The 18,685-nt window shown below is 35.7% G+C and overlaps 1 protein-coding gene across 7 annotated transcripts in view; it reads left to right on the top strand.

Moving 5' to 3' along the window:
* ANAPC1 (anaphase promoting complex subunit 1) overlaps positions 1-18,685 on the top strand; it is a 98,047-nt gene that overhangs the window by 43,376 nt on the left and 35,986 nt on the right. For 6 of the 7 annotated variants that reach the window (XR_014254059.1, XM_082426754.1, XM_082426755.1 and 3 more), the window contains exons 21-30: positions 46-194; positions 2,928-3,006; positions 3,404-3,440; positions 3,522-3,592; positions 5,509-5,687; positions 8,255-8,481; positions 9,906-10,024; positions 13,434-13,705; positions 15,819-16,053; positions 18,201-18,292. Coding sequence is in view for 6 of the 7 variants with exons in the window: in XM_082426754.1 (XP_082282880.1) it covers positions 46-194; positions 2,928-3,006; positions 3,404-3,440; positions 3,522-3,592; positions 5,509-5,687; positions 8,255-8,481; positions 9,906-10,024; positions 13,434-13,705; positions 15,819-16,053; positions 18,201-18,292 (1,460 nt within the window). In the remaining variant the exon portion in view is untranslated. The remainder of the gene's footprint in view (positions 1-45; positions 195-2,927; positions 3,007-3,403; positions 3,441-3,521; positions 3,593-5,508; positions 5,688-8,254; positions 8,482-9,905; positions 10,025-13,433; positions 13,706-15,818; positions 16,054-18,200; positions 18,293-18,685) is intronic. The other variant, XM_082426756.1, reaches the window with a different exon arrangement.

The raw sequence follows: 18,685 nt of genomic DNA, 5'->3' as shown, positions 1-18,685 counted from the left end.
AGTATTGTATTAACGTATGTTTATAAAATTTATCTAATTTTAAAGGACAAACAGGATTTATGCATCATCCATCATTTTTTACTTCTGAGCCACCAAGTATTTATCAGTGGGTGAGTTCTTGTCTGAAGGGTGAAGGAATGCCACCCTATCCTTACCTCCCCGTCATCTGTGAAAGAAGCAGACTTGTAGTCTTGGTATGTATTCAAAGTGTTGCTGAACTTGTTTGTTTTTTTCTTTTTCTCTTTCAGTATAATTTTTAAAATTATCATACAGTTAAATTAACTTTTTTTTCATTTTGTGTATAGCTCTGAGGATTTCAACAAATGTAGAGTTCATGTAATCACCACCATAATTAGGATTCAAAACAGTTCCATCACCCCCCTCAGAAAATTACCTCATGCTTTTGAGATTCATCCAAGTGTTGCTGTATCAGCAGTTCGTTGCACTTAATTGCTGAGTGCCAGCTATACATTGTGTGGATATATCACATTGGTTTATCCATTCATCCATTGAAGATATTTGGGTTGACTCTAGTTGTTAGCAATTATGAATACAGTTGCTGTAAACATTGATGTCCAGGTTTTTTGTATGAACAAAAGTTTTCATTTCTCTAGGGTAGATACCCAGAGGTGTGATTGATGGCCATATAGTAGGTATATATTTAAGATTAATATATTTATATTTAGGAAACTGTAAACTGTTTTTCAGAGTGTATGTACCATTTTACATGTCCGCCATCAATGTGTGAGAGTTCCAATTTCCCTGCATCCTGCTCAGTGTTTGGTATTGTCATGATTTGTAATTTTTGTCATTCTGATAGATGTGTAGTGATATCTCATTGTGGTTTTAATTTGCATTTTCTTAATGGCTAGTGATATTTTGAATATTCCTAGATATGAGGTTTTGTCAGATGTATGGATTTCAAGTATTCTCTCCTGTAGTTTGTCATGTTCCGTTGTTCTCTTAATGTTTCCTTTGTGAAGCAAAAATGTTTAATTTTGATGAAGCCAGTTTATCCAGTTTTTTCTTTTATGGATCGTGCTTTTGGTGTCATGTCTATAAATTCATTGTTTAGGTCACAAGGATTTTCTCCAGTTTTCTTCTAGAAGTTTTACAGTTTTATGTTTTACATTTAGATCTATGATCCATTTTGTTAATTTTTATAAGATGTGATGTTTATGTTGAGATTTTTATTCCATTTGGATGGTCAATTCTTTTAACAGCATTTGTTGAAAACACTATTCTTTCTCTTTTGCACTTTTGTTACAGATCAGTTGACCACATTCTTGTGGGTCTGTTTCTAGACGTTTTATTCTGGTCCATTGATCTGTGTTGTGGTCCACACACTCTTGATTACTGTAGCTTTATAGTAAGTCTTAAAATTGGTTAGTATGACTTTTTCTTCCATTACTTTTCTTTTTCAAAATTGTTTTAGCTATTTAAATTCCTTTGCCTTTTCATTTAAACTTTATAATCAGCTTGTCCATAGCTACAAAAAATCCTACTTGAATTTTTAAAAATAAAATAATTTTTATTTTTAAAAATTAATTCATTTTGTTAATACATAGTTAATCCAAGATCAGACCTTCAAATAGAACCAGAGGGTGTTGGCAAAGGTGAGTTCCTTCACACTCCTTTCTCTTGGTCCCCCTACTGGAGTAGCCTGCCTACAGGTCTTTTGTGGACCTTTCTGGAGTTGGAGTCTTCCCAGAATTAGAGGAGAACCAGATCTTTTGTCTCCTCTCCCAAATGTCACTGGAGTATATGAACGTCCTTGCTCCCCACCCATCTTTTCCTTTACTCTGCATTGTTTTACTTCATGTTGAGAAAGGCTTCAGAACCCCCTGTGGCTCTGAAATTGACATGCAGAATGGTAATTCTGCTTTTTTTAAAAAAAATGCTGATAAAATATACATAACATAATATTTATTATTTTAACTATTTTTAAGTGTATAATTCAGTGGCGTTAAATACATTCACAGTGTATTAAGAGCAGCTTAATTCCAGAACTTTTTCATTCCTTGCTGCTTGTGTGGAAACATTCAGGTGAAATCACCAGATATATTGGTCCTGTCCAACTCTGCTGAAATGGGTTAGACTCAGTGTTACATCTACCCAAAAAGGAGCTAGAGAAATATGGATAAGCCAGAGTTGTTCAGCCTCCAACTTAATAGTAGTCAATTTGTAGATATTCATATTATATCTTTGTTAGATATGATGTCAGCTAGCTTCAGGAATATATCATTTGCAGTGCTTGTATTGGTTTAGAATGCAGGACTTGAAGATCCTCCAGCATTGTGATGAAATTTTAATAAGATCATGCTGCTACTTTGTTTCAGAAAAAAAAAAAAAAAAGCTGCAGGCGTAGATCTTAGTGGTAGTAGCAAGTATTCAAACGAGAACTTTGAAGGCTGAAGCAAAGAAGAGTTAGGCCTAGAGGGTTAGAGAGTTAGGGTGTACCTCACCAAAACTGACCCAAATGTCAATCAGTGTATAAGTAGATAAACAAAGGTTGGTGAATCTGTATAATGGAATACTCCTCAGCAGTAAAAAGAAACAAACTACTGATACATGCAGTAACGTGGATGAATCTCAAAGGAGTGCTGAGTTAAAGAAGTAGGGCACAGAAGACTACATGTTCTATGACTCCATTTGCATGACATTGTAGAGTAGGCAGAATTTAGGGAGAGAAAAAAGATGCGTTGTTTCCACTGCTCGGTGTAGGGGAGGGAGTGGATTGACTCCAAGGGGCACCAGGGAACTTTTTGGTGTGATGCAGGCATTCTGTATCGTGACTGTGGTAGTGGTTATATGATTGTATAACATTTGTCAAAACACAGAGCTGTACATTTAAAGTGGGTGAATTTTCCTATACGTAATTATGCCCCAGTAGTTTAAAAAATAATGTTAACTTTCTCCTTATGCAGAGTATTGCACTCTACATACTTGGTGATGAAAGTTCTGTTTCTGATGAATCCTCACAGTATTTATCCAGAATAAGTATAGGTAAGTCAGTCTAATGTTAAGCTTCCCCAAACAAATTTTTATAGATGTTGATATCAGAGTTGAAATAAAAAAAATTAAAAATCTTCTAAGTGTACTTTAGAGGCCATGTCTTGCTTCATTTTAGAGGTGACATAATTGCACCGTTTTAGTCTGGAGTCCACATCTGACTTTTAGAGACCAAGTTTGCTTAAAATCTAACAAATTTTACATTTTCAGTGTGCCTAAGAAGGGCTGTTTTAGCCCCAGGGAAATGATTATACTTTCCAGCGTGCCAGAGTACTGCTTATTATTTTTTAGCAGTTGTTTATTAATGAATTTTTATTTGCAAATGTTTTCTACATGTTATATGTTTTCTTTACCAGGATAACTATCAAAATAAAGTTTCATTTTGTTTTAGCCCCACAGAAGTCACAAGCAGAACAAGAGGAGAACAGGTGACTTTTATTCAGATCGTGCTTTTACACAGTCTGTTTAATAACTTCATGTTTAATAACTTCATGTTTGTTCTTTTATAGGTTTAGTTTCAGGCATTCTACATCAGTTTCTAGTCTAGCTGAGAGATTAGTCGTCTGGATGACTAATGTAGGTAAGGTGGTCTTTGTTACTTTTCATGTGTCTTTGAAATCCTTTCCCTGGACTCCCCTTCCTAAGTAGGCCCTGCGTCCTCAGACCTCACTAGAGCTGGAAGGCGTGAGAAGGGAGGGCCTCTCGCTCTACAGAAGGATACCACAGGATCGAGATCATGGCCCGTCAAGCCACCCTTCCTTTCCCTGACAGTCTCACAGCTTCCCTATACTAATATCTGGGCTATCAGAAATGAGTATTTCTGGCAAAATCTAAAAGTAATGTGTAAATATTTCAGGGTATGCTTTTGAATGATACAGGCCAGGGATTTTATGCACCAAGAGGCAGATTTACCTGGGACAAGGGAAAGGAAGGAAAAGAGTTTATTCTCTCTTCCTAAGCCTGTGCCTTTAGGTTTTAAGCTGAGTAAAATACTAAAATTTCCTATAAAAATGAACTAAAATTTTTAAAAAAATTACTGATATGAAAATGTAAAAAATGAGAATGTTATAGAGTAGTATGTTAGAAAGTAATGCTTTAATGAATATTACAGGATGTTTCTGAATTCTTATTTAAAGAATGTTCTAAATGACTTAGTTTTCCACTGTTCTTTTTTGCGTGCTTCCTTGACAATTCCAATAATTGTCATATAGTATTACAGATGAGATACTTATGCTGAAAAATGAGTTCTATTCATTTGTATATTACATAGTATTTAATAAAAGTGTTATTCTCAAATAAGGTAATATTTTTACCTCAATAATTAATCAACTTTCTATATTAATAAATAATGTATAATATTATAAAATTTAGAAAATTATTACAGAAGAAATTAATTAACCTGAGGATTTGAAGTTTTTTTAAATGAAATATGGTATACATATAAGAGTGTATAAAATGTATTTAGAGAATAATAATAAAATGAACATTGATGTCCTGGTGACCCACCATTAGAAATAAAACATTGCCAGTGTAGTAGAAAGCCCTGTGGATCTGCTCCTGCATGGCATCCTTTTCTCATACACCCATCGCTAGAGGTAAAGTACCTGTACAGTACCCTGCCTAAATTTTGTATTACCTTCTATCAATTTTTTTTGAGTTTTATCACTTCATATATTGCTTAGTGTTGTATGTTTTTTAACTTTATGTAAATAGATATAAATATAAACATGTTTTTTTACTATCTTATTTTCTTCACTCAATATTATTATTTAAAGATTCATCCATGTTGACTCATGTAGCAGAAGATCATTCATTTTCACTGCTGTATGATCTACTGCTTGAATATATCACAACTTATTTATCCATTCTATTGATGGTAGCAATTGGGCTCTTTCCTCCCTTCCCTTTTTTGCCATAATGAAACATTACTAATGAATATTTTAATGCTTATGTCCTGGTGCCATGTGCACAACTTTCTGTATGTCTGTTGATGGGGGTGGACCTAACTCTACATGCTGAATGTTTTCCAAAGTGGTTGGACCCGTATACACCACCACTGGCTGTGGAAGAGAATTACTCTTGCTCTACATGGTTACCAACACTTGGTATCGATTGACTTTAATATGTGTCTGTCAAATGAGTGTGAAATTTTATTTTCTAGTGGTTTTCATTTGCATTTCCCTGATCACTCATTGGGTAGAGCATCTTTTCATATGTTTATTGACCATTTGTGTTTCCTCTCAGGGAAATGTCTTTTTTTCCTTTGTGTTTTTCCTATTGGATTGTTTGTCTTTTTCTTAAAGTTTTTAGGAATTTTTTGTTTAAAACAAAACTTTTATACTAATCCCTGAGGTCAAGACACTGGTCTGGTAGTAAGATGAATAAAATCAGTTTCTTGCTTATTTGTTAGGATAGAGTTTACTAACTTCACTCAGAGAATAATTGGGACAGTGGTAAGTCTAAGTGAAAAATTTTCTCCCTCCCTTTCACCACAAGGTTTCGCTTTAAGAGACTTGGAAACTCTTCCCTTTGGAGTTGCGCTTCCCATCAGAGATGCGATTTATCACTGTCGGGAGCAGCCCGCTTCAGACTGGCCAGAAGCTGTTTGCCTCTTGATTGGGCGTCAGGATCTTTCCAAGCAGGCCTGTGAAGGAAACTTGCCCAAAGGGAAATCTGTGAGTATCAGTATGGAAAGTCCATATTCAGATTTAGCCTCAATAAAATCAGAGTAGAAATGTTCTCCATTTTCCTTTAAGTCTTTTTGCAAGTGTATATATCAGATTATCTTTTATATTAGGTGCTAGATACGGTTTAAAATTGGACAAATCTTATTAATTGTAAGTTGAACATGGGAACAGATTTTGTGAATGCTCTGTTTTGCCTGGACCTTTCTGTGCCTTGAGTCGGGACAAGTGCCGAGTCAGTAGAGCCGCTACCATGACTGATTCCCTACTTGTCCCATGTTAGTAATTAACTACTTTGTAATTATTATGTGGAAATAGGGAGAGCACATAATGTCCTGAATTTGAATAAATTATAACTATTTTCTCCTTCATACCTTTTTGATGTGTTACATTTCTTAAATTTAACCTTTTACATAGGTGTAAATATATCTTCAATCACATAAAACTGAAGCCCCGGGAAAAAGATTTTTTTGCAGGGGGGCACTAAAGTTGTTTAGAAGCTGTCTTAATGTTATCCCTCCTCAAACAGTGCCCTTCATCAATGTTCAAATCTGTTTTTTTAAGAATGGGTTCTAAGACCCTACAAATAGAAAGTGAAATATATCATCCTCCTTTTTTTTAAAAATCAGCCTCTTTTAAAACTTAAAAATGGAACTTTTAAAACTTCTTCTAGAACTCCAGTTAACTTGAAAAAAAAATGGCAGCACTGCATTTACTCTAAGGATCAAGGAGGATTCAGGGGTGGTTATTCCACCCCTGGTGACTTTGGTCCTTTATGTCTCTGAGAAAACAGTGCAGATTTGGCTCATCTCTTATTAACCTTTGAACCAACACATAATAATCAGTACACTGTAACTGTTCATAATCCACATTAGATCTTAGGCTATTAACGCTTCTTCAGGGACTGTTACCAAAATTTATTCCCAACATCAGAGTTGTATAATGAATCTGTGACAGAAGCAGTTTCCATGGGGGATCCCATCTCCAGCAGGGTTGTACCAGCACATCTGTCTTTTAATCTGCACTGAAATAACAACTCTTAGTTGAATTAGCATTTGTCTTGTTTTAAACAGAAAACCAAATTTTTTTTGCTGATAATATGGTTATCTTTACCTTGACCAAGATAAGTCTTTAGCATTTAGACCTCTTTTCTTACTGTGAATGAGAACATCATTAGCACTAAAGCCAAATGGTATTGATAATTATTCATCTATATTTATAAGTCATTTTAAGTAATTCTGGCTAAATTCAATTTGTTCAGTTATTTGAGGTTACATTTTATAACTCGTCTCAAATTTATCAGCTATTTGGGTCTATATCTTATTGCTAACTCACCTATTAGAATGTAGTTTCTTTTAAAATTAGGTATTCCATAGGAATTACAATAAATTTTTATCAACTAAAGTCAGACTGATTATCTAGTCATATCTACCTTTATTCTTTTTTCAGGCTAATGTCGCTTCCACATTAAATGTTGCAAAACTTCAGCATTTCACCTAGGAGTTAATCTTTTGTGAAAGGAGTTGAAACTCTGAGAGAAAATGAGATTTCTGCTATTAACATCTATCTTAAAGTCTGACTGAATTATTTGGACTGGGAAGGCTCACAGTAAAGTACATGCTGAGCTTATGAGGACAGAATGATAAGCAAGGAATTAACTCTCCTCACTTGTTTTGCTTCATTTAATCCCTTTCTTTTAAGAAATATAGTTGGAACATACTTAGGAAAAAAAAAAAGTGAAAACCAACCATGATTTATTCTATTTAAAGTACGGAAGTGAGAAAGTGTTGTCTGACCTCCTCCAGCCCTTGGTTTATATCCTTCCAGGTTGTTTTCTTCTGCTTCTATTAACTAAAGACAGTATTTAAATTGGTGTTGGTTCTTTAGTGCGTGGGGTTAATATTCTGTTTGCAGTAATTTGTGTCCTTTTCGGAATATTTAGGATATAGTTAGATTTTTACAATTTATTTAGAATATATCTTTCAACAGAATCAGTCTCCCGACTGTTGTCATAAGTTGAAAGCTTTCCCCTTGTCTCAGTAAAGAATGTTTCCAAGTGGGCAATATAATTATACTTAAAAAAAAAAGATTTTGGGGCTTCCCTGGTGGTGCAGTGGTTGAGAATCTGCCTGCCAATGCAGGGTACATGGGTTCGAGCCCTGGTCTCGGAAGATCCCACATGCCGCGGAGCAACTAAGCCTGCGCACAACAACTACTGAGCCTGCGCGTCTGGAGCCTGTGCTCCGCAACAAGAGAGGCCACGATAGTGAGAGACCCGCGCACTGCGATGAAGAGTGGTCCCTGCTTGCCGCAACTAGAGAAAGCCCTCGCACAGAAACGAAGACCCAACACAGCCAAAAATAAATAAATAAAAATTAATTAATTAAAAATAAAAAGATTTTTAGGTTAGAGCCCCAGTATGTATTGGGAACCCAAGCCAGCCCTGCTTTGGAATATATTTTTTCTCTGCACTGATATAGACTTGGTACCTCATCCTGTGTATCCTCATGTTCAATAAGTGTGTGTTGGCTGGTTTTTAAATTAGTTTTACAACCTAGTCTGTTACTCAGGTGCTCTCATCAGATGTTCCTTCAGGAACAGAAACTGAGGAGGAAGATGATGGCATGAATGACATGAATCAGGAGGTGATGTCGCTAATATGGAGTGAAGACTTAAGGGTGCAGGATGTGCGAAGGCTTCTTCAGAGTGCGCATCCTGTCCGCGTCAACGTGGTGCAGTACCCAGAACTCAGTGACCACGAGTTCATTGAGGAAAAGGAGAACAGGTAACGGAAAACATTAACTGCTGTAATTTAAGTAAAAATTTAAATAAAAAATTAAGTACTGCCTCATTTTGTTCAACTGTAAGAATAGGCATGACTGTAGCATTCACACCTCACAGAGTTTCTCTGGGAATCAAGTGGGTCATTTCTACACAGTGCTTGGAACACTGCCCAGTACATAGTAAAGCTCAATGCAGCTAGCGATTATTATCAGAGTTCATTGATTCTATGATGCTGATTTTTTTTTTGTACCTTTTACTATTTCTGAAATCAGATTATGTCTTTCAGTCTGTAGGTGTTTGTAGGTGTTATGGTTTAAATGGCAGTGTTTTTTCTTTTTTAGTACCTCCTGAAATAGTGCTGCATCTTAAAATCAGTGGCATCTTAAATGGAAGGGGGGGATATACTGTTTTTGTTTTCACTATTATAATTTTGTGGATTATGTATAATGTTTCTGCTAAACATGTTATGGAATGTAGTCTGCTGGCCTGATTCTAAATTTGCCTGATTTTACATTAATGTGGGGCAGTGTTCCCAAAGAATCTTAGGACAGCAAAATTTTCCTCACCAATGAACTAGAAAAGCAGCTATATATATTTACAGTTAGGGAGAGAGGGTGCTTGTGAATAACTGTCTGCAGAGAGAATTTCAGCCTCTAGTTAGCCTCAGAAGGAGGAGGGATATTTCTGTGTCTTCAGATATGACTTGTGTTAAGTGTTTCCTGGTTATGAACGCCCCTACTTCCACAGTTTCTGTTTGATGCCATTTATTTTAACGTAGAAACAAATTAAAAAGTAGTGTATTAGTTTCAAAGTATAGCCTGTAGAAGCCATTTTAACCTTGAACATAGTTGACATATAGTACTATTAGTCCTGTAAGTCCTCACCATCAAGTAAATGAAACTCCTTCTGTGTTCCCTGGAGACACCATGAAATCCACTGACCTCCAAAATAGGGACTTCCTTTTTTACCTTGTGTGCAGGCCATGGAGGTGGCACCTGGGCTGTATTCACAAAAAGGATGAGAGGAGGATCCCAGCTAAACTGATAACAGCACAATGAGGAAACCCAACAAATACGATGTTTTCCTCCGAGAGGGTTAGCATCGTTTAGAGTAGAATTATAGGTTTTACTTTTTGAATGCTTAGGGAGAGTTGGCTTGGTTTATAGAACAGCTGGTTTTAATTCGAAGCAAATATGAAACAGAAGGAAGAAATGTGTCTCCCCTTTAGAGTTTCTGATGGGAGTAAGAGTATTACAATGAGAACAACCGTGTTTAGATGACTCACTCAAGACTTTGTATGGATTTACTTTGATGTGGCTTCATCTTGCACCGCACTGCTGCTTTTGAAATACTTGCCTACAGATTACATTCCAGTTTTTTTTGTTTAAAATTTTTTCACATGTTGGTTTTTAATTTTAATTATAGATTGCTCCAGTTGTGTCAGCGAACTATGGCTCTTCCAGTAGGACGGGGAATGTTTACCTTGTTTTCATACCATCCTGTTCCAACGGAGCCATTGCCTATCCCTAAGTTGAATTTGACTGGTATGTTAAATTCTGGGCTCAATGAGAAAGGAAAATGGGTATATGTTTAGTGGAGTTCTTTAGAATCATTGTAGTTAAAACCAAAGAAATGCTCTATCCCCCGTGATTTTAAATATTGTTAATAGCTACTGTAGTGATTATTGTTAATAGCTACTGTAATGGTTATCAAAGCTCAAATAGCAAATCAAATTAAACATTGAGGGAAGTAGAATATAGCCCATTACTAAATTTTGTTTTTAATGAGACCATTTCAAGATATAAAAAGGCACTTGGGGAGGTTTAGAAAGGTACTATTGAATGGTGAGATTATTGAACTTTAAATAATCTTAAAGTCAATATGTAAAAATATTTAGTCTTAAAATATCTTGTTATGTCTTAGTATGAATAGATGATGCTTGTACAAAAACAAGAAAATATACTAAGCAAAAAGAAAAAATGGTCACTCATAGTAGTCCCAACTTGTTAAGAGTTCACTAGTGTTAAATAACACTTTGGTTTATTTGTTTCCCAATTTTATTTCTCCATTTTATAATTTTATATTTGTTTATCAGAAAATTTAAACCTGTTTTAGAAATTGTTTTAAAAAATTTACTATATAGTGAGTGAGCATCCTTTTATATCTAGCATATTTATGTGTACAATTACGTATATGTACTTTATACACATTTTTAATCAACAACTTCATTTTTATTTGCTCCAGAATATTTCGCTTAATGGAATATAGTTTATATAATACCTGGTATTTTTGGAAATTATTGTTTTTTGCCATTACAAAGGTATTGTTGGGTTATATTTATCTTATTTATTTAGGATAATTGCTTAGATAGAACTCCTAGGGCAGCAAGATTTTAAGACTGATGTAACATTTTGTCAAATTTCCTTTCTGGTTGGTTACATGAGTTTTTACTTCTGCCAGATATAAGGGTACTTATTTCCCAGCGTTACTGATTATAATGGGTTTTATACTGCACGTCCACCTGATCTGATTTGAATGTATACTAAATGTGACAGTTGTATACAGTTGAAATTGTTATTGAAAATCCCTTAAAGTATATAGTATATGTGACCCGTACAAAACGTATGTATGATACATACAGTAGTGTATAGGATATAGTATATGCAAATACCATTCCACCATATTTTGTTACATAATTAAAAAACCCAGGGTCCCACTGAGATTTGTAAAGAGCTTGTGTTTTTAGCAGCATGCAGAAAATGAGATCGGCTAGTGAAGAACACATTCCCGTATCCTATATCACACCTTTTCTGGAGCCATAATCTCACTGACAGACAAGCAAACAGAGTTACCTTCAGTATTTTAATTGTTCTCTCTCTTAGAGATAAAACAGCTATGGCAGAATCAGAACAATTAGTGAATCTTGATGGAGGGTGCTGTGTATAGGTGTTCATTTTATTAGTCTTTTAACTGAGTGTTTTCATATAAAAGGTTTGGGTTAAAAAGAAAATCTCATGCAAAATTGGCAAATGTTAAAATGTATTAAATCTGGGCGGTAACGCTTGGGTGGATGTTAAAAAGTAAATGCATGAATCATTGTCTCTTTTTTTCTGAATGCGTTTAAATTTGCATGATTTAAAATGTATTTATGACATTGATGCAAAGTTTTATTCTTTTAGTCATTCTGGTAGGACCCCCTCCCAGACCAGCAGCCCCCCCACCCCCCCAAAAAAAGATGATCTTGTTTTAATAATAAATTCATTTAGGAAAAAAATGTTCACTTGAAATAGTTCCTTAACTGACACTGGTTTGGCCTGTTGTGCTTTTGTACGTAATTATTCTTATTGAAGAAAATTTGCTTTACCCTTTGCCTTTTATTTTCTCTTGTGTATAAATATTATGTCTTATGCATATGTTGAATTGTTGTTTTAGAAATTTTACTTGCTTTTTCATTATTAATCTCTCTGCCCTTTTTGAGAAAGTAAAAGTATAACTCATGAACTTGTCACCAGTGTGGTGCTATCACAGACCAGCATTTGAGTTAGCTCTTAGGTACAAAAAGCAAGTGGTAAATACAAATATATTTTATTTTACGCTTGTGTCTGTGTATGTGTGTGTATGTGTATATAGACTACAAACAAGACACTGTGCATCTAATTAAAATTTACATAACTTTCAGAACTCCTTTAAAACCATATTTTCAAACCTCTAGCAAACTGTATAACTTTATGCAATACAGTAAGTCCCCTACATATGAACGAGTTCAGTTCCGAGAACATGTTCATAAGTCCAATTTGTTCGTAAGTCCAACAGAGTTAGCCTAGGTACCCAACTAACACAATTGGCTACACTGTACCAGCTACATCACTGCTGCTTTTACGCTTGCTTCTGGACATCCTGGCCTTGAAATAAAGATACTGTACTACTGTACTCTATATAGTACCGTACAGTAAAGTACACAGAAGCACAACCACTTGTAGAGGATGCATACACGTGACAGCATACACCAGATGTGTGAACTAACTTACGTGATTGGACACGCGAACGCACATTTGCATCTTTGAAGGTTAGCAATTTGAAAGTTCGTATGTAAGGGACTTACTGTATTTAGAATATTTATTTTAAATATTCATCCATGACTTGAGCTAATACAGAATATTAAAAATATAGAGATAATTCAGTATTTGCGGGTACACAGTGTAGTCAAAACACTCAAGAAAAGGCATTCAAAGAGAACATAGCATCATGAACATTTGATTTATACTGTTCTTAAATAAGTTGACCACAAATTTAAATTTAGTGAATACTCTTTTATGGTTCACTGGGTAACTCAAGTGTATAAAATGTTTTTTATATAGGTATCTTTGAATGCAGTTTGGCATTTTTACCAATAGCTTGTAGTTAGATTTCTATATCATATAGAGAGATGTATAGATAAGAGATAGAGCAAATTTATAAAGCTCCTTGTCTTTTTTAAAAATATCATTTTTCCGTAACATCCAGAGAAAAAGATGGGATGGCACATTTGAAATTAACATCATTGTTGTCAATCACATGTTGGAATTATTATTCATGTAGTTTGTGATGTTAATTTTCATTTTATTTTTCAGTGAGCTTCCTGCTGTTTGAAAGAAAGATTTCAAAGCAGTGGGTATCCTAATCAGATCTGTACACAGTTAAATTGGTATCAGTTATCTTATTATAGTCCCATATATTTTAGCAGAAAGGACAGTGAATTATTTTATACAGTTAAGGTTTTTCCACCTTGCATCAAGTTTGACTCACATGTACAAAACTTTAAGTATGCGTAGTAACCTAACATCATTCCAGGTATTATGGGGTTAAGGGTTTTGAATGTAGAAAAGTGATCTCTGTTCTCAGAGAATCTAAATGTAACAATTCTGGTTTCTGAATTTTTGTTCTCTCAGTTTTAAATTTTGTTTGCCTGAATAGGGCGGGCACCCCCTCGGAACACAACAGTAGACCTGAACAGTGGTAACATCGATGTGCCTCCCAACATGACCAGCTGGGCCAGCTTCCATAACGGCGTGGCTGCCGGCCTGAAGATAGCCCCTGCCTCCCAGATCGACTCAGCCTGGATTGTCTACAATAAGCCCAAGCACGCCGAGTTAGCCAATGAGTATGCTGGCTTCCTCATGGCCCTGGGTCTGAACGGGCACCTTACCAAGCTGGCTACTCTCAACATCCATGACTACCTGACCAAGGTGAGAACTCGTGCTGCCAGCTGCTGGCATTGTGCCTCCCCTGGGCTATTACAGCAGCTCCTAGTTGTTCTGTTTGCTCTTCTTCAACCTTGTACCTCTAAGTGCATTCTTCTCATAGCAGGCAGAGAAATCTTTCTAAAGTGTAAATCGGAATATATCCCTTCCCTGGTCAAACTGTTCACTGATCTTCCATTGCTCTTAATGTACATTCTAGGAGCCTGTGTGATCCTACTCACTTCCCCAGCCTTACTTTGTGCTTCTCTTTTCCTTACTCCCTATGCTCCAGCCATAGAGACTGATTGTATTAGCTCCTTGGCAGACCAAACTCTTTCTCTTGGTGTAAACTTTTCCACTTCTATGCCATAAAAGTTCACCCATATGAAGTACACAATTCAGTGGTTTTGATTATATTCACGGAGTTGTGCATCCATTACCACTGTTAATTTTCGAACATCTTCATCACCCCATGAAGGAACCCCCTACCTAGTAGCGGTCGCTCTCTGTTCCCCTTTCCCTCCAGCCCCTGGCAAACTGCTAATCTACTTGCTGTCTCTATGGATTTGCCTACTATGGACATTTCATATAAATGGAACCAAACAATATATGGTCTTTTATGACTGGCTTCTTTTGCTTACTGTAATGTTTTCAAGGTTTGTCTATGTTGTACCATGTATTAGCACTTCATTCCTTTTCATTGCTGAATAGATATTCATTGTATGGATATACCGTATTTTATTTTTCCATTCATCAGTTGATGGATACTTGAGTTATTACTACTTTTTGACTATTATGAATAATGCTACTATGAACATTTATATACACATTTTTGTGTGGATGAATGTTTTCATTTCTCTTGGGTATATTCCTAGGAGTGGAATTGCTGCGTCATATGGTATCTCTTTGTTTTAAAGTTTGAAGAACTACCAAATTGTTTTCCAGAGTGGCTGCACCATTTTGTAATCCCACCAGCAATACATAAGGGTTCCAATTTCTCTGCACTCTTGCCAACACTTGTTATTATCTGTCTTTTTAATTATAGTCATCCTAGTAGGTGTGAAGTAATATCTCAGTGTGATTTTGATTTGCATTTATTTCCCTGATGGCTAATGATATTGAACATTTTTACATGTGCTCATTGGTCATTTGTATGTCATCTTTGGAGAAATGTCTATTCAAATCCTTTGCTTATTTTCTAATTGGCTGTCTTTGTTGTTGAGTTGTAAGAGTTCCTTATGTAATCTGAATACCAGTCCATTAACAGATACATGATTTGCAAAAATTTTCTGCCATTGTGTTGTCTTTTGACTTTCTGATGGTGTCTTTGAAGCACAAAAGTTTTAAATTTTGATGAAGTCCAGTTCATCTACTTTTTCTTTGGTTACTGTGCATTTGATGTCATATCTAAGAAGTTACTGCCTAGCCCAAGATCACTTGGATTTATATCTATTACATAGATTTACACCTATGTTTTCTTCTAAGAGTTCTTTTTTTGCTTTTACTTACATCTTACTTGAAGTTAATTTTTATGTATGATGTCAGGAAGGGGTCCAATTTCATTCTTTTGCAAGTGGCTGTATAGTTATCACAGCATCATTTTTTGAAAAAACTTCTTTTCCCATTGAATTGTCTTGGCACCCTTGTAGTCAATTGAATATCAATGTGAGGGTTTTTTTAAAAATCATCTCAGCGTCATTTACATGTTTTTCCATCACCTGTCATCATTCTCTCTCACTTTCTAAATTTGAGTGCCCTCCCTTCTTGCCACTTTGCCTGGCTAATTTGTACTCATTCTATTGTAAATTTTACTTTTTAAAGATTCTAAATAATTCTCCAGTCCCTTCTAATCTAAAGTAGGCTCTGTTAAAATACTCTTTCATAATCTTTATACTTTTTCATATGATGAGTTTTCAATAATATATATATTTTTAGTTTAACACTTTCCCTTCCCCAAGGGCACTAACTTCATCAGTACAAGGACCCTGTCTGTTTAGTTTGCTTGTGTATTCTCGGAGCTTCTCACTGTGCCTCTCACAGTACTGGCAGGCAGTATTTTATTTAAAACTACATATTTGTTTTGGTAGTGACTTAAGTCTCATTCTGTTTTCTGTCTTAGGGTCATGAGATGACAAGCATTGGACTGCTCCTTGGTGTTTCTGCTGCTAAGCTAGGCACCATGGATATGTCGATTACACGGCTTCTTAGCATCCACATTCCCGCTCTCCTGCCGCCAACATCCACAGAGCTTGATGTTCCTCACAACGTCCAAGTGGCTGCAGTGGTTGGCATCGGCCTTGTTTATCAAGGGACAGCTCATAGGCATACCGCAGAAGTCTTGTTGGCTGAAATAGGTATGGCATTAATAGTGCTGTGTTTTCGTAAGTGTATTTTTGCATTCCACAGGAACCAAAGTAAAAATGATAGTAATAGTAAGATTATAAAAATTAAGGAAAAAATAGTAGCTTTTGTGAGCATAGGATGAGCTATACTAATAAAGAAGAAAACTACAAAGTAATGTTTTCCAAGGCCGATGTTGCTATGCAGGTTATTGGTCTGCATACTTACTTGGCCAGCCCATTATTGAGCTCCAGTGGTCCCACTTAACGAGGTAGCCTAAGGTCTTAAGCACGTGTGAGCATGCTGCTTATCCTGCTGTCTTTGCCAGGCAATGTCTGGCAATGGTCTACACTTAAAATTCAGCGTTGATTGTTTTGATCCCTAAGAGCACAGTGTTTATTCTGTGGGACAACAACGCTTCTAACAGAATGGAAGTGATTGGCTCCGGCTTTCCTCTATTTGCTGGTGGGTATGCTCACGATAAAAGGCATTTTTTATGTTTTCTCCTAAGTCTACATCTTTTGGAAACGTGTCTTACGTGTTGTCATCTTTTTCAGAGAAATGGAAATGCTATTAGCATTATTGGTACGTTCAGTAATTTAGATACATACTTGCATGTCTTGTTCTATCCTACTCAGGATCTTTCTACATATATTTCAGGATAGCCACAAAATTTGCCCAGGCATCTCTGCTTCAGGCTGTAGATCTATGGGTCTGCTGCTCAGACTCTGCTCCAAATGCCTTATTCTGGGACCCAGGCTTCTTTTATGGTGATGACAGAAGGGCAAGAGGGAGAACCAAATAATGGAAGTGCATTTCAGGCCTTTGCTTACATTGTGCCAGCCAGGATCCTAGTTCAAAGCCAGTCGCACATCCAGGTACAGAGGAAACTCTGTCAGGAGTGTGGATGTGTATGTAACTGGCACTGTAGGGCAGTGAAGAATTGGAGTCAACAATGTAGTCAACTACAGTGATGAAATAAATTATTCACAGAACTAAAATTTTCCTGTCAGCAAAATATATAATAGCATAAGTGATTGGTCTGAGAAACACTTATTCAGAAGATACTCAGGATTGGCTTTTAAAGCTTGTTCATCTGCAAGGTGTAATTAACATTCTTTGGCTATATCATAATGATATCTAATGGTGCCAACATTATACATATCTCACAGCCATAGTACACCTCTTTCATATTGTATACAGAAGATTTCTTCTGGATTCATATGCGTATGCTCTTTTGTATAATTACAGTCAGAATGTACATACTGTTTTTGTACTGCCTTTTTCATATATCATTGTCATAAATGGCTTTTAAAATTAATTTTATATTGTGGAATAGCTCATTGAGTTGGTTTTCTATAAATTGCCTAATCATTGTCTTATTTTCAGGACTTTTAGGTGGTTTTTAATTCTTTGCTAATTAAGCAAAAAACATTACACTGATTACTTGTTTATAATTTTTCTTTCTTTTTAAAAAATTTTTTTCCTGGGGATGAAATTCCAGGAATGTGAACTTTTTTTTGGTTGAAGGTGTCTTTATATATAATACATTTTGCTGCCCTAAAAGGGGTGGAGTTAGAATTAGAGGGTACTTTTTAAAGTATGAATTTTGCATCCAGGCAAACTTAGAGCATCAATACAGAGAAATTCTATCATAGTAAGGCTCAGTATTATATAGATTCAGAATACATGTCTGGATGCATAATATTTAACATTCTTAAAAACTTAAAGGAAGTGTCCTTCCTGTTCCTTATCAGTATTTGAACATGTTTTCACCACATCTAATGAATAGATTTGAAGCTAACAAAATAAGAACAAAAGGAAAGAAATTACAAATTGAAGCTTTTTTGAGCATCCCTCCCCTTTAAAAAATTTTTCCCCTTTTTTAGTAATTTTTTTTTTTTTTATTATAAAACTCAAGGTTTGACAGTATTTTAAAGTGATTGCTTTCAAATTGGCAAATTAGAAGAACCATGTTTGGGGTTTATTTTGTGGTAAACTGATAGTTGTGGACACCATTTGTGATAACGTCAGATCTTTCTGAGTGGGGTTATATTGAATCCATAGTTCTTATGCAACTTACTAGAAAGTTAACTCTAAAACTTTTACGAGTTAGGATTTTAAGAGGCCAGTTTGAACTGTGTTACTTTCTGTTTTATAGGACGACCCCCTGGTCCTGAAATGGAATACTGCACGGACAGAGAGTCTTACTCTTTGGCTGCTGGCTTGGCCCTGGGCATGGTTTGCTTGGGGGTAAGCAGAGTCTGTGCCTGCAGATGCTTCAGTTACAAATTCTGCTTCTTGAGACAAGTAGCCTTGACACTTTACTCTGAATACCACTCTGCCTTACTGTGACTTAACTTACTGTGATTCTCAGCTCTTTCTTCTTTCTGGATATTTTTCAAAGTGCCAGATTTGGGAATGGAGAGAAATTGTAGTGAAGAATGGGGCTTTAAGGTTTCTTCCCCCTTGGCTTAGATATAAGTGTTTATGAATGAACTAAGGGAATGAAGTTTCTCGAAAAGAGTTCAAGACATAAGATGAAGAAATGACAGTTCACTCAGTAAGACAACAGAAAAAAGTGAAAATGGGTGTATGGTGGGGAGCCTTAAGAGTCTGTAGGACTAGAGATAAACCAGAACTCTC

Source organism: Balaenoptera physalus (assembly GCF_965194825.1).
Source record: "Balaenoptera physalus genome assembly, chromosome: 15".
In the NCBI taxonomy this organism is placed as follows: domain Eukaryota; kingdom Metazoa; phylum Chordata; class Mammalia; order Artiodactyla; family Balaenopteridae; genus Balaenoptera; species Balaenoptera physalus.
Note: the sequence above shows the minus strand (reverse complement) of the source record. Positions and strands in the feature narration are given on the sequence as shown.